This window comes from Phyllostomus hastatus, unplaced genomic scaffold (genome assembly GCF_019186645.2).
Source record: "Phyllostomus hastatus isolate PE091 unplaced genomic scaffold, TTU_PhHast_1.1 phas_contig_29, whole genome shotgun sequence".
Classification (NCBI taxonomy): domain Eukaryota; kingdom Metazoa; phylum Chordata; class Mammalia; order Chiroptera; family Phyllostomidae; genus Phyllostomus; species Phyllostomus hastatus.
Genome location: NW_025333835.1, coordinates 26,822,137 through 26,838,497, shown reverse-complemented (window position 1 = coordinate 26,838,497; position 16,361 = coordinate 26,822,137). Strand labels below are relative to the sequence as shown.

At 42.6% G+C, this 16,361-nt stretch overlaps 1 protein-coding gene across 3 annotated transcripts in view; it reads right to left on the bottom strand.

Annotated features, from left to right (window-relative positions):
• Positions 1 to 549: 549 nt before the first annotated feature.
• Positions 550 to 16,361, bottom strand: part of LMO7 (LIM domain 7) — a 218,459-nt gene continuing 202,647 nt past the window's right edge. For all 3 annotated transcript variants that reach the window (XM_045838967.1, XM_045838969.1, XM_045838968.1), the window contains 9 exons: positions 15,272 to 15,364; positions 14,538 to 14,887; positions 13,580 to 13,645; positions 11,442 to 11,494; positions 8,899 to 9,112; positions 5,849 to 6,130; positions 3,849 to 3,957; positions 2,626 to 2,728; positions 550 to 1,297 (listed from right to left, as the gene is read on the bottom strand). In XM_045838967.1, the coding sequence (XP_045694923.1) occupies positions 1,275 to 1,297; positions 2,626 to 2,728; positions 3,849 to 3,957; positions 5,849 to 6,130; positions 8,899 to 9,112; positions 11,442 to 11,494; positions 13,580 to 13,645; positions 14,538 to 14,887; positions 15,272 to 15,364 (1,293 nt within the window). In that variant the 3' untranslated portion in view covers positions 550 to 1,274. The remainder of the gene's footprint in view (positions 1,298 to 2,625; positions 2,729 to 3,848; positions 3,958 to 5,848; positions 6,131 to 8,898; positions 9,113 to 11,441; positions 11,495 to 13,579; positions 13,646 to 14,537; positions 14,888 to 15,271; positions 15,365 to 16,361) is intronic.

The window sequence follows — 16,361 nt, the reverse complement described above, 5'->3', positions numbered from 1 at the left end:
CTGGAATTATCCACTCCACTTTCATTGTTCTAACAGATTCAAGAAAGCCTCTTTTTTCTCAAACCATGCTTGAGAGTTTTTTATCCTTGTATTCCCACTTCAGATTTCTAAAATATTAGAGAGATAATTTTTTTACTGCATAACTTTTCTAAACTTACTGTTATATTCTCCTTTTATCATCAAGGAAGCAAAAGGATCAAGATTTTATGCAAACAATCCCACAATTCACCATTCACTTCACCACTTCCTATAAAAATGTATTGCATTCAAAAACCATTTTCCATCGAAGATAAAGTTCCTTGTTAAAAATTTTCAATAAAAACAATATCAAGAGTGTGGTGATTGTTTCCCAGGTATTCATGTATATCAAAACTTACCGTATTATACAGTTTCAATGTGTGCAGTTTATTATGTCAATTTATACCCCAGTGAAGATGCTACATAAAACATAGTACCAAGAAAAGCCACACACTGAAATATGACTAAAATGCTGCGAGGCAGACACACACAAACACACGCAGAGAAAAAAACAAAAGAACCACTCGCTCCTTAAATGCATCGGCAATTTTATTTACAAACGCAGTGGAACAGAAAGGCTCACTAGTTTCTGGAGAGAACTCTTGGTGTACAAACTATAAGGATTTTTCATTCATGAAAAGCAGGAGCTTTCTAGTGGGAAAGGCTTAGTGACAATTCCGAAGAAAATAGAGCTCCCCTCATCAAGCAAATAAAATTTTATATAAGCTAATTTTTTCCAAATCCTAGTATATACTTGAAAAGAAAGATGCAGAAAGCAAATTTGGGGGTGCTTTCTAGTGAAATTTTCCATATGGTTCTGTATTAATTTACCATACATTATAAGAAACAGAGAGTATGCAATTATATATTTATATTAACAATTTCAAATAATGTTTCAGATCCTTTAAAAAATAAAATAAAATAACCCTCTTCCAAACACCACTAGAAAGTCAAACGAGATCATCAGCCTCTTTTTTTTCCCCTGTGCTTTTAAGATGCTGAACTCAGAAAAGTAAATACTGCACTTTTCCCCCACACATAATTACCTTCTTATAAATAAACAACAACAAAAATACAGGTTCTACCAAGACTACAGTGCTCCGATGTAATCTACAGAGACCAAAAAAAAAGGGGGGAGTTATTCTTTCTTTAAAAAGAGAGGGCAAAAAAGACATACAACATGTATTTATAGATCTACATCAGCAGCAACCAACTCTTCTTCTATCTGCAACAGTGCTTTCGCATGGAGGCTTACATCACATGGCGGTGGGCCGTCCAGCTGACCAGGCAAGGAGAGAAGAAAGAACAGTGCTTAGATTCAGAAATACTGGAATAACGCCCCTGGGGATGCATAGAGGTAATCACTCAGAGAATGGCCCCGTGAGGTAGAGAGAGCCACCTTGTCACTCACTTAGGATAAAGCTAGGCAAATCACAGCCTCTGGGGACTAAAAGTCTTTGTCTGCAAGTATGGAGTAAAAAATAACTGCTGATATAGAAGCAGGTTACACTCAACTCTCTTTTATCTGTTTTGGAGATAAGGCATGGGCAATTTTTCCATGACGATTCCAAAAATCAATTCTATTTGGCTTTGGAGTTTGATTGAAGACAGAAAAGCACACACACATATACACACTCCCCCCATTCTACTTCCAGCCTTGACACTCTCCAACCTCAGTGGCAGGGTCCAGAAAAGGACTGGACCGCTGGGGCAAGAAGACTCAGACCCCGCTGACAGATAAGAGAGAGTTGACTGGGCTTAAACCATTTCCAAAGCACTCTTCACATAAAGGGCCATATAAATACCTCTGGGTTCAAAAGCAAAGGGTTTTGCTGATACCACTTGTAACACCCTTTCACAGTAAGGAAGAAGCACATGTTATCAGCATCAAGGTTCAAAATATAAGCAGCAGCAATGGTTGTCTTTAGGTAGCTATAAACAATATGCAATCTAATTATGCTATCCTATGTTTCATAACACACAAACAAGAACATGATTAGACACAAAATAGCACGTGAAGTCTTCTAAAAACTCAATTTTCCAGAAATGACATGGAAATACCATTAGAACTAATGCTCTCCATTTTAAAATACTGCATGTATTGATATATGATTACATAGTAACAAAGCATAAACTGACTATTCTTTATGACCTTTTTATACCAGTTTTTAAAGGTGATCATACTTGAAATCTCATAATCAGAGCCCACTGTAAAATAATGGAAATCAGCTAACGATGAGGGAATGATCCTTAGCCAAGTAACAGATTACAGTCTACACCACAAGTTTATTTTAACTGTCTGTTTTGGTTTGTTCACATCCTCAGGTCCTTAGCAGTCTGTCCAGACTCTGAGCACAAGACACCATCCTGACTCTCGGGCGCACGTCCCGCTCCAGTTCCTCAACCCACAACACCCCCTCGCGTGGCTCGAACCCAAGCTGTGACCCATTCACCGGACCCTCCGGGTGGAACACACTCAGAATCCTAACACCTGGCCTGCTAAGGCAGGGAGCTTGAGGGGGAGGTGGTGGCAGGTTCAGGGAAATGCATGGGAACTCGTGGCTTTCTTAAGAGACTAGAAATTTTCTCCCTGATTTGCTCTCTTACATTTGAATCTGAGATAGCAGTTGTTGCAGTACAGTTGGTTGTTTCTGATTCTGACTTCGGCTCCTGAGGAAGAGCCTCCGAGGTCGCACTCACAGGCAGAACACTGGAGGGCAAAAAAAAAAAAAAATCCACAAACAGTGAGCTCAAGAAAGCTTGGGACCCTCCTAGAAAAGCAAAAGGATCAAAGTGCAGCTGCTAAGCTCTTAGATGCTTCAGGGGGGGAAAAAAAGCCAAAAGATCATTAGTAGATTAAAATCAAGGCTGCCAGATGAGACGTTAAAGGAATCATAAAGCCAATTTTAAGAGCCAAGATGATCATTCTCAACATACCACAGAGCAAAAATGATTCGCTGACCAGCTTAACAAAACCTCGCCTTCACTTCTCTCAGGGGAATGGGAGAGGATGAAGCGCCACATGGAAGAACTGGCAAAGCGAATGGACACTGTGTTTCCAGCACTCCACACTGCAGTAGGACACACCCAGGGTCTCCACTGCACCAGCGTGGCAGGTGCTCTCACATGGTGCTTTCACTCCAAGGCTGGGTATTTCAGTTCCGTGTGCTCAAACACTAATCATTTTGACTCACTCTGTTATACATAGGAACAGCCCAAGCCAGCAGTACACAAGCTTGAACAGGCTGTGGTCAGTGTGACTCCGGCATCCACAACCAAAATCACGCTTTGGCCCAACACAAGTTCAAGAATCAATTAGATGTGTCTCTAAGACAGTTACTACAAAGTAGTTACAGCCTTAGTTCTTTTGTATATGCAAGAACCCCATCAAGTATAAGCAGGCTTGCGACTGTAAAAATATTTACAATATTTTTCCTTACATAATCTCCCTATTCAGTGCTAGGCTCTTGGACACTTTCATAATTGCTCATCCCATCCCCATGCTGTTATTTGACATTAGCAAATTACATTTCACATATGCCTACGATTGATAGAGAAAGCGTTTACGCCCTGTGAATTGTACTAACAGAATCTCAACAGGCTGGAGATAGGAAGCGCATAGCATTTCTACATTTAATTTTTGAAATTAGGTTCAAGATGTGAGGACTACGTAAGTAGCAAGCAATTTGAAACTCAAAATGCAGCACAGACCCACAGATCCAGCAGCACCTAGCTCGTTAATGGCACGGCCACACCCAGCGCTCAAAGAAGCCATGCGCGCTCCAAGCAAAGCTGTGCGGGCCTGCAGAGGCTGTGCATCTTAGTCTCACCTTAAAACAATACAAATGATAACACAGACCCAGGGACTCGATGATCATGGCAGCTCCTTTGCCCAGAATGTTATTGCAGTAGGAGCACACGCGCTTCCCACTGACCGACCTAGATGTGGAACAAGAATGCAAGGGAGGCTTTCAACTGTGCGGCTCAAGGTCATTACTTTAAAATCACACGCAGGTGTTAACGTTAATAATTTAAGAAGGTCTCTGTATCTGTGGGAGGAAAAGTTTCACCAGCCAATCGAAATATGCCTCGATTATACTGTACCTTGAAGGGTCTCCCTGGTGGTTCTGAAACCCTGGACACCTGTTCACTAAATGAACAATTTCGGTGTCCTGGGTCCATTCTGCACTTTGAGAGGCTACGCTCCTTCGATCACCTCTGTGCTCGGCCGTGGTCTCCCCCTCTTCCAGAGCACAACTCTATCGTGTCATTTCACCCACCAGAACACCAACAGGGCAGCCCCAACATTACTTTCCCATCCTCTTGCTCATTCGCCCAACACCCAAATGAAACAGAGGTAGCAGCGCTCTCCTGACTGTGCTGCTGGCTTGCAGGACTGCCTCTGCAGAGGATGGAATGAAAATTGCCTGACAGCTCCCACTTAGATAGGTAAGGAGAGCCTCTACTTCCCTTTGGACAGAAGTCTTACCTTCTCTCCCAGGAGGGAAGGGCTAGGCCACTTCTCACCTTTGCGTCCCGCGGCATTAGCAGAGCCCTTCAGTGGCACAGAAAGTGCACAGCTGTGGCGCGCCTCGTGGTGGAGCGCCCCCTCCTGGGCAGAGGCCTTTTCTGGGCAGAGACGCCCACAGCCCGCCTCCCCCGTGTTCCCCTGGGGCGGGGCTCCCAGGAAATGGGGGCTCTATCGTCTGCTTCGCCTCCCCTGACCAAGGCCTTCATCCTCCTCCAAAATATACCGTGAATTCTCACCCTGTTGTCTCTTAATTCAAACTCCCTGACACACATTTTATAGATCCCAGTACAAGTAACATTTTAATGGATATGAAATATATTCTCTTAACAAAACTCCTTATTTGATGGCTAAAAAAAAATCCCATTATCGATCATTGTGTTTCTACTTTTCAGCACTTCCTTTGCAGAGAAGCAGTGCGGGCTGGCAGAACTCCCTTCGGGTAGCAGCAGAGACACGGCTGCGTGTGGCTTCGTGACGCATCAGCGGTCAGTGGAGAAGCCACACAGACCTAAACACCCAACCCACATTTCTGTCTGAGCATTCCTCCATGGACACGGACAACAGCGTGGCAATGGCTGGGGGTGGGGGGTGTAAGGGGACTAAAAGCTAATGGGAGAAAATACAATAAAAATTAAAATTTTAAAAAGGCAAGTTTGGAATCACAACCTACCATTATAGCTCTCACACGGTTCCCATGGCACATGACCTACAGAGCCAGCTGATGTGGTCTGAACACACGTGGGCAAGTCAGATGAGGGGCACCATGGTTTGGGAAATCAAAGTCCCCAAAGGCAGCATCTAACTACTTAACTTTATTTTTTCATCCAGCTTATTAAACAAACGTTCCACAGACAATGGAGCTTAGTCACAACACTTTCCTTTTACACTTAGTTTCTATAAAATGAGTTTGTATGGCCTTATTAAAACCGTCAGCCATTGTATAACACTGCTTTTACTCATAAATTTCAGATGCGTTTATAAGCTACTGTCTGCTTTTATGGTTCCGTGTTGAGAACCACTCGGGTACATCTGTCTCCAAGACACTGACCGCGGCCCCAGCAAATGAGGCAGTGGCAGCGAAGCTGGTGTTTTAAAGGTCCCCAACACTTCACAAGACATCCATAAATGCTCTTAGAACGCTATTAAAAAAGCCCCCTGAACTGATCTGATAAAAGAAAACTGAATTTGACGCACTCAAAAAGGCTTGGCTTTCTTTTGGAAAGCTTGGACAAGATCTGGAGAAAATTTTACAGAAAAAATACACCTGAAACTAAGAAAGGAAGACTGAAAGGACCTCACCTGTTGCGCAGCTGGGAGCCCGACGGTGCCCCTGAAGGGACCTGGCTGCGCGGCGTGGGGGAAGGTGCCGTGGCGGCCTTCACAGGGCCAGCTGAAGGAGCGGGGACGCCGGAGGACGGGGTTCGCATGTAGGCACGGTTGGACGTGGACAGCAGCTGAGGCGGCGGGCGGCTGAAGTCTTGGACAGAGGAGGACGCGTGGACGCCTGCAGACTGGTTGAGCCAAGGGGCCTGCCTCCAGGAGCTGGATCGGGGGGCCTCCAGGTTATCTAGAGATTCACCTCTGAAACACAGAAAGAGTGAATCAAAACTATAGAACACATTCGCCTAGAAATCTATTTAACATTGCGGTCATTAAAATATTAATTTTATGTGTTTTATAAGCAGGTATTAATCTGACAAGTCCAACTGCAATATAAAACTGCCTTTAAAACTAAGGTTTCTTTTTATCAGAGGTATCATGATGTTTCATATTCAATTAACCTTCACTTATTTTTATTTTTATTTACTTGGTGTTTGTGTAAAAGACTAAACACCATGGAAAGGATAATACTAAAAAAATATTTTTAAAATAAAATGTTAAGACAAAGACCACAAACATGGGTCCTTTATATCTTTAACTGTTTAGACATAACAATCTTCATTTTTAAACCCTACCCCACCCCCCCAAAAACCTCCACATCCTTTCAGGCATTTATATATGCCAGGGACTAGACTAACCACTATCACAAAAACATTGAATTTGATCTTCACAATACTTTGTTTGTTTGTTTATTTATTTACCTTTTAGATCTGACAGACCTCAACTCATCTGTGGTAAAGAAGAGCCTGTCGGTCGTGGGACCGGCTTTCAAACCCAGGTGTCTGGATTCCAGAGTAACCCAGGTCATTTCTACTGTGTCGGCCTCATCCACTTACCACCAAAAACTCACGCAAACGCTACTTTTGGGACATCCCTCTTAAATGCAGTTATGTGCTTACATAAACTCTGATCCACAGAGAATGACTGCAAATTAGGAAGGTATTTTTCTACCTGGTTAATTTTGTCATAACTTTTAAAACTTTGTCTGTTATTCCAAAATTTGAAATAGGTCTGTTTTTCTTTTGCCATCATATACATCCTACATCACCATGGTGAGACAGACACAGGCAGTAGACAGGGTGTCTGAAGGAGGAATTAGGTTCTCCTCTCTATTACTCACCACGAGGTACCCGCCCTGGTCTCAGAAGTAACCATTATTAACTGTATCCTTCTAGACTTTTTCTCACATGTGTGCACATATGTACATATACATACAAACTTACATATGTAAGTATAGCAATGTCTATATACATTTGTGGCATACATGCTGTGTTTAACGTGGGTAAGCAAATAGGATCAGTCTACAATGCATATTGTTCACAACTTGCTCTATTCCATGTACTATACATGATCTTAGAACTATCTTCAGGGCTTAGCCTCTTTGAATCCAGGTGCTGTGCAAGAGGCAGCCCCAGCAGCTACGTGGTGAGGCCCGTATGCAGAACAGGCTCCAACCAGCAGCTCCAGCTGAGCTCTCAGTCCAGCTTTTACACGCGGGGTCAGCAAATTACAGCCCACTGCCAGCATAGGTGCCGTATCATTCATGGGTGATGGGTATTTTATATTTCCAGTCATAAAACAACCACAACAAAGAAAATCTGACAGAGACTTATTATGTGGCCAGCAAAGTAAATTATTTACTATCTGTTCCTTCATACAAAAAAAATTAGCAGCCCTGGCTCTGGGTAACTACAGCCACCCCGTGACCCAAGCAGCACCCTGTCGATCCTCAGAACCAGAGGATATGATCAATCACATTTCACCCCGCACAGTTTCAAGGCAGTGCATTATGGAGGAATATGCCACTCCCAATTCTTTAACAGTCGTGTCATATTCCACCTTATTAGTGCGCCCCTATTTATTTAGTGAGTACTAGGGACACTCTTATCAGGGTATATGCTTTTCTTTAATTGAAAATTTAATAATATTTAAGTGTATATTCTTGGACATAGTTTTGCCTACTTAACCAGATACACCCAGAGAATAAAGTGCCACCCACGAAACTGCTCACGGGGTACAAACAGAAACTTCTTGTAAGCACTGGGAAAATATCCACCCAACTGGGAAAAAGAATTCCTGTTTCTTTATACAATTGTCAACAACAGACTGAGTCGCTCATTTAACTCGCTGCAAATCCCGTAAGCGAGCTACACCACTGCTGTTTCACAGGTAGTGTTCATCTTCCATATGTTTAATGACTTCATTTCTTTCTCTATGGAGAGAAATCTGTTCGTATCCGCTGTCTGTGTCTACAAAGTTGTCAGGGTTTATTTACTCGTTTACAAAAGTTAGTTGTACGTTGGGATAATTGGCCCTTTACCTGTAATGTGTTGGACATAATTTTTCTTAAGTTTCTCAGCTGTGGAAACACTGCATAAAAGTAGCTTCCAAATGTGTTTACCCAAGACACATCTTTTTAAATGTTCATTCTCTCATCTCCAATTAATTTAGACCTATATTACTTTTCAGAAAGTTAAAAAATTAGCTTTTCACACTTTGGGGACACCATCATGATTCCAATCTCACCATTATCTCGGTTATAAACAAACAAATAGAGGCTTAATTTTTAAGTTCAGCAGCCAAGGACGCACCCAGGACTGCACGAGTTACTGAAGTGCCGGAAACGTTCTTCCGAGTCCGTACACCCAGCTCTGCAAACTATTAGCCATTGGCTTTGTCCGCAAATGTTCTCTGCTTGAGCCCCAGTTTCCCCACGTGGGAACAGAAAGATGGTCCCTGCCTCACTACATTTTCCCCCAGGTTAAGTCAGATGACAGAGACAAAGCAACTGACACGTGTCTGCTGGCTAGTAAGTGTCCACGGCATTGACTCTACTTCCCCTTCCTTCTCCTGATGGCGGACGCAGAGAAGTCATGACAGCATTTCTACCCCAAGGAGCCGGCACGTCTGTAAATTAAATATTTGCCCCACAGCATGGAAGAGGAAATCATTCCCGAAATGTCTCGCACCTCCTCATGATCCCAGGCAGACAGATGGGCTCCTTATTGACGCTGGAACTGCGCTGCCGGATCCAGCTGTTGTCGTTGTGCAGGGACGTCCGCTTCCTCATTTCCTGGAGGATCTGCTGCCTCTCCAGCTCTGCCTCCGACGGGACTGGCTCCTTCTTGGAGCTCCTCTGTAGTGAGCTGCTGCCCCCGACTCGGTCTAAATATTTAGTGCTTCCTAGATGAAAAACACATCAAAAGCTGCAGGGTTAGCACATATCAAAAAGGATAATGGATAAACCTCCAAATATAATGTAGCAAAAAATGTGACATCGGACAGGTATGCTAACATCGTCAATGCTCAGTGAGACCGCTGCCTGGGAACTGGAAGTGAACAGTCTCCTCTTCCTGGAAATTCCAGTTCCACACCCAGAGGCACATCACGCAGCGGGCCCAGGAAAACTAAGGAGGCTGCCTAAAAAGCTAAGAGCCGGCAGTGATTTCAGCAATATTAAGTCACACAATGCTTATGCAGAAAGCTTCTCATCCGCTTTTCCCTTCCTTCCTACATTCTGTCCAACAAGCCCATGCTCATTGAATGCTTGCTGAGACGACTCCGCAGGGAACTGGGAGTTCCACTCTTCCAAAAAACGCACACTTCCCCTGGGGAGACAGCGAAGACAAATGCAGGCATCTCCAGGTGTCACGACTCAAGTCTCCATGGTGTAAGTCATAGAATTTCAGTCATGACCAGGTTGAACAAATAAGGGCATACTCAATCACTGAAATGGCCTTTGTGAAGCTGAAAAATAGCCAAGTAATCCCAATGATAACCAAGGAATGCTATGAGACTTGTTTTTCCCTCTAAGAAACTGGCAAAGCCATAATTTGGATGTTGAATTTATGAATGAAAATTAAGTCAGGGTCTATCCTGAAGGCTCTGTCTCATTGGATTTGCCGATTAATTTCTGACTTGGGTAAAACATCTGAAACTTTGCAGTGTCCTCCCCACCTCAGCTTGGATTAGGAAATTTGACATAAGGGTTTCTTTTCTCTCACTCTCCAGGTTCAATGTTACTTCATACTCTCAGAATGTAGTGTTTCTGCCTCAGTTCTTCTTCAAGTGAGCCATGGAGGAGGCCACCAAGGGTTCCTTACACACGTCCTTGTTTATATTTGTGTGTACGCACTGCTTGTCGATTTGGTCAGATTTAAATAAAACATGTTCTATTTTAAAAGCATCTTATTGGCATAACCAAGTTTTTCAATAAAATATTTGATAACTTCCACTGCTTGCCATTCTAACCAGATTAATAACACGAGTCCCTAATATTAACGAGACTATTTCAGAGAATCGCCCTCACCATTACTAAATAACTGGTCACGTGTTTAGGTTCAGGAGAGAATATGACCAATGCAGGTTAAAAAAGTTTCATGGCAGATTGAAATACTAAAGGCCTTCATTTCAATGGTGGTTAGTGGCAAACCAAGGGGAACAGAAACCAGAAATCCAAATAGGTAAGACCAGAGGAACGAGATCAGAAAGCATCTGATGATTGGGAACTGAGAGAGAGAGCAGTTTGGTCACAGAGCTCCTAATGGGAAAAACAGCAGCACAGGCTGGGAAGCTAAATGAGGAGCAGATAATGAGAGGGAAGGGGGTGATCACAGCGCCTAATAAAAACTGTAAATTTTACAAGCCTTAACAAGAAGTGACAAACTAGCTTCCGACCTGTTGATGTGGTTTGGCTCACAGAGGGTTTTAAATTTTTATAAATTCTTTGTCAGTACTTAAAAGATAATGTGAAAATCCAGGTCTTTTGTTTCACTTCTCTTTTATAGTAGAGACGGTTGGTAATCCCAGGCTTGCATTCTCCCACATGCCAGGAACAGGCTGGAGCTGGGAAGGGGCAGTCCACTTGGATGGGCGTGCTCAACACGTGCACCCCAGTCTTCCCTGGACCTCCACTCATTTTCGTAACCTGCTAACACCCAGGCTATGCAAAGCCCGGTATGCAAACGTTGCTTAAAATCATGCTTCTTGTTTAGCTTTGTTTTTCTTAGTTATGTACGTTATATTACATTAGTTATATGTGTTCCTAGAAGTGTACTTTATACTAACAATGTCTGGTTACAAACTGTTTTTACCAAGTTAGTGAAACCATTTTCATTTTCGACCTTTTGACATCTTGTCATTTAAATGTATAGTTTCGACTTTACACACAATTTTGAAGTCCTCTAGTATTGTGCAGAAAATTTTTTCCTCTCCCATTTCTTTGGCTGCAAGATGAAATCTACTATACAGAAGTGTATCATCGGCAGCACTTTGCAAAATTTCCACATATTTCATTAGCTATTTTAAACCATTTTCATCTGCCAGCACTCCCTCCCTTATAAAGTAAAGCCAAAATAAGCAAAGGATAGTTTTGTTTTTAAACACAAATGCTAAAAATATGCAGTATTTTAATAATGTAATATTAATGAACCTGAAACATCTTGACCTTAAATATACTGATCATAGCATGTGATAGCATAAATAAGCAATTTTGAAAAAAATTCACATTTACCATTTTTATTTGGAGGGTGACCATCCAGCTCAGTAGTGGATATGGATTTATTCCTACAACACAGAACACAGGATATTACATACGTCTCACTAAGAACATCCTTTTCATATTTATGATGGGCACCAAAAACATTACTTTTTTAAAGAAGCTAATTTATTTCCTGTGTCTGTTGAGAGCCATACTTATTTTCACACGAAGGAATTTTTCATGTTGCACAAACTAGCTGAAAACAGTGACATCTCTAAAAGAGAGAAGAGCTTGATGCTAGAAATATATCAACGAGAAAATCTTCCCCATCTTGCATGATGATCAAGCCTATGATTTGACCCAGTCATACCAACTCTGCCTCTCTTCCAGATCTCAAACTTGCCAGAATGTACAAAGCATCTGTCATAAGGTCACCTAACACCAAACTGTCCCACCTGATTCGTGCTGCCTGAGGCTCAAGAAGGCAACTTTTGGGGCATCAGGGTACCACTCTGAAAGAGCAGCTTACCCAAATGCTCCCTAGCATCCCAAAGAGGCACCGGAGTGCGCTGGCACAGGCAAGTCCTGAAAACCCCTGACCTTTTGAGGGTAAAATACAGCTCTGCACAGCAACACGCGCTGACCTCATTCTCATTCTAGTGGGCGCAGGAACTTCAAATAACAGGAGTGAAAATGAGTGGAATACATTTCCACATATATGTATAGATGTATCACCTGTATATGCATACAACATATATGTATATGCATACATTTAATACTGTGTAATACATAATAATAATAATGTAATACCTGTTAGCAACATTCACAAATGGTTTCTTTTGCATTAACATAGAAGAAAATATTGTTATAACAAGATGTTCAGCCACACTCCTCAATTCCTCTAGAACAGGGGTGTCAAACTCATTTTCACCAAGAGCCCCATCAGCCTCAAGGTTGCCACTAAAGGGCCGAAATAATTTTAGGACTGTATAAATGCAACTACTCCCTACCTGTTAAGGAGTTGAAATTACATTCAGCCCTTTGAAGGCAACCACAAGGCTGATGTGGCCCCTGGTGAACATGAGTTTGACAGCCCTGCTCTAGAGCATGCTGTATCACAAATGCCTAGAAGTATTTCATACTTTCCAGAATTCCTTACATTTCTTTTCTCTGTGAATTTTTTTCTCAAGGCAATGAGCTATATAATCAAAACTTATTTAAATGTACAAATAAATCCATAGCTTAAAAAAGGAGAGATACACATTTTCATAGTCTACAGGTACCCAGAAACACTCATTATAAACAAGGCCATTCACCACCAGAAAATTTCTCTAGCTTGATTAACACCAGCCCACCGTTACCTGTGTACTCCTTTTCCCTATCTGCTCTGAGCCCTGCTCAGTCACCCCAAATGCTTATACAGGTGAGTCTGCCCTTATCTGGAAGGCACACTTCCTAAAGAAGAAATTTTAGCTCTGAAAACACAAATTAGTGATCATACATGGAATATTTTTAATCTATTTAGAAGTCCCGAGTAATTTCAAAAGCAGAAGGCATTTTTTAAAATTACTTAAGAACATTAAATTTAATGTTTTAGGAAATTTTAAGATGTATCTAGAACTTTCCAGGTATCTGAAATCCTTTCTGCATTCCCCCAAACTGACCAGCAGTTCTAATCAAAGAGAAAGTCACGGATTCTCATTTCAGATGTCCATGGTAAGCTTACGCCATGGCTTATCAGCTCTTTAAAAGAAATGTTAAAGTAGATGCCTCCTCCCTTTAATTCCCTCTCTTTTCTCTCCCCAGCCACCACGAAGGTAAGACTGCTCTGGTGTGCTGCGTGCTGAAGACCCACAGACCGTCGGCTCTCACTGCCCCAGCCGGCAGCCAGCCTACTCACACGAGTTTACCCAGTGAACTGGTAGTAGACGCATGACAAACCAGTCAACTAAAAGAAAGGCCAGCTGAATGCCGCCCAAAATGCTGACCCACAAAATCATCAATGAAGTTACTACGTTGAGGGATAGTTTTAAATATCAACCAGCAAGATCTCTTTTTATCACATAAAAGATTGAGAGCCACAGGAGTTCTAAAAGACACATGGGCAAGCCCTCAAAAATTGGTTTGAAGCCAATTACTCCAACCAAATTACAATGAAATGTTCTACACACCTGTCACTAGGAAGCAAACCTGAAGGTTCTTCCTCTCCCTTTGGTGTATCGTAGGAATCAACAGGCCTAAAAGATAGAAAAAGTTTACATCAAATTAGAGACTTTGATGTTTTCCTTGAGTTTAAGATACAGATTTTTAAAGTGATGCTATTCTAGTATCTTTACAAGAATGGTCTCTTGGTTGAAAACCAAACATCCAGAAATATTTCGATCAATCAATCACTGCAGAAAACAGACCTTCTACTACTATTAACAGACATTTACAATTCATTCCACAAACACATGCCGTATGCCTGCTATGATCCGGGAGTGTTCTAGGGAAACAAAACAAACTTATTGGCCTCGTAAAACTTACATTTCAGAGGGGCATGCAGGCCAGCCCACAAGCAACAGAATGCATAACACAAAGCAGGGAAGGGCGCATGGAGAGAAGGGGTGGGGGAAGAGGAGGTCTTTCAGATGAGGTACTCTGGAAAGTCTGAGAAGGTAACATTTGATCAGAGACTTAAAATGAGTAAGACAACAAATACATGACGGAACATTTCCCTAGGCACAGGACCCAGAAAATGCAAAAAACCCAGGGGCAGAATATGGTGTGCCTTTTCAAAAAAGAAAAAAACAGGACTGTGCAGCTATAATAAACCAAGTGAGGGGAAGTCGTAGGAAGCCAGGTAAACCAAAGGGCCAAGACTGTTCATACACGCCTTGTAAAGCCACAGGGAGGACTTTTGATGGTATCCTAATGTGAGGGGAAGCCAGGAGACCCTGAGCCCGAAAGTGAGGTGACAGAATCATGTTTACAATGTAAAGGGTTCACTCTGGCTGCTTGTGTCCACCTGTGTAGAGAAAGGAGGCTGGGGAGCAGGAAAACCAAGTAGGTGCCCTTGAAGTGGGGAATGGATACGGCAATGCCACACCGATTGAAAAGCCACGTGTGCCCTTTGGTAAGGGAACAGACCTTCTGTACTGGTATATTTTGACCGACGTTTCCCTCTCTCTCTCCGCCTGGCGCAGCTGTTCCTCCACACGGCGCTTCTGCTCCTCGGCCTCTGCCTGACGCCGCTTCTGCTCCTGCTCTTCCTGGTACTGCCGCTCCTTCAGCTCTCGCTCCCTCTCCAGAGCCAGTTGTTCCTGCAGCTTCTTTCTTTGGTCCTCTTCCTCTTGCCACTGTCGCCTCTCCTCTTGTCCTGTTTGGGTTCCTTCCCTGTCGGGAGACTTGGACCCTTCACTCCAGGTGGCTTCCAAGGTGGCCGCGGCAGGCTCCCGTGGGGTCAGAGAAATGCTGTTTGAGTTCAGCACCATGAGCTCCTACGTGACCAGGAAAAAAAGAAAATTGTGCATTTCTATAATTTCATCACAATATGTCTACGTGCAGTTTTAGATGATACTTATTGTAGAAGACGCTATTTGAAATGATGTTAAGTTTTATCACTGACAGAGACACGTGTGGGTAATGGAGATGTAACTTAGAAGATGACTTAGGATCTGTTGATACAATAACTTAATTACTCAGTAGAGAAACTAGGAGAAATACTGAAACATCAAAGCAAAATTCTGACAAATCAGAGCTCATTGTGTTTTCCAAAGAGCCCCAGAGGTGACTGTGACAAAAGCAAGTGAAGTGCACAGTCTTCCTTTTTTCAGCTGATCTCACCGACGAGACAGGGAAGGAAGAACAGGTTCCAGCACTACCTCATTCAAGAACTTGTAATTCTCTCTCTCAGCCTCCTGCTTAGCCCTTTGCCACTCTTCCCTTAGTTTCTCCTGCTCACGCTGATATTTTTCCTAGAAGAAATGATAGCACGTTAATTAGTTAATTAATTACTAGGTTGGTGTTCATCTTTTTTCATCAGCATTTTTGCTAGCCCCACCTTTCACCTCAACCTTTGGAGACAGAGATATTTTAACCAATCAGATTTTAGTCCCCAGAGTAGAAAACAACTTATATGGAATTAAAATCCAGGCACTGGGAAAGGGTAGACACTCAGGACTGAACGCAAAAGCACCCTTTACCGTGCTATAATTCAGTGAGGGCCCTAAAGCTACCTGTGAGGGAGACTGAACTCCTCTGCAACAGACTGAGTACGGAGTTCACGGGGCAGTGAGCTCTCACCAAGCCTATAGAGCACCTCACGCTCTTAAGAAAATCTTGTGTTCACTGCAGCACTGTACACAATGGCCAAGACCTGGAAACAACGTGAACATCCACGGACAGATGAGTGGATAAAGATGACACTGGACACATATGTGATAAAGTACTACTCGGCCATAAGAAAGGATAAAATACTGCATTTGCAACAATTTGGATCATTCTCGAGAGTATCGTGCTACGTGAAATAAGTTGGAAAGGAAAGGATGAGAACTGTATGATTTCACTCACGTGGGGGATATAAAACAGAAAACAACAAGCAAAAGAAACAAACAAGCTCACGGACCGAGACGAGAGCATGGTGGTGACCTAGTGGTGACCGGAGGGGACGGGGTGGGGAGAGGAGGGAGAGAGGAAGGGGCTCAGGTGTGTGGTGACTGAGGAGCACACACAATGCAACACGCCGATGCCGCATCCCAGAACTGCACCCGTGAACCCTACAAAATGCTATTAACCCAGGTTGCCCCAACAAACTGACTTAAAAACATAGTACATATGCTCTAAAAATATACACATGGGCTAATAAATGATTTTAAAAGGAGGATTCTGGAAAGCTTCTAAATAGATAGGTAAATTGCCTTTGTATTTTAATAGACAATTATTTTTAATACAAAAAATAATAATTCTGTTGGT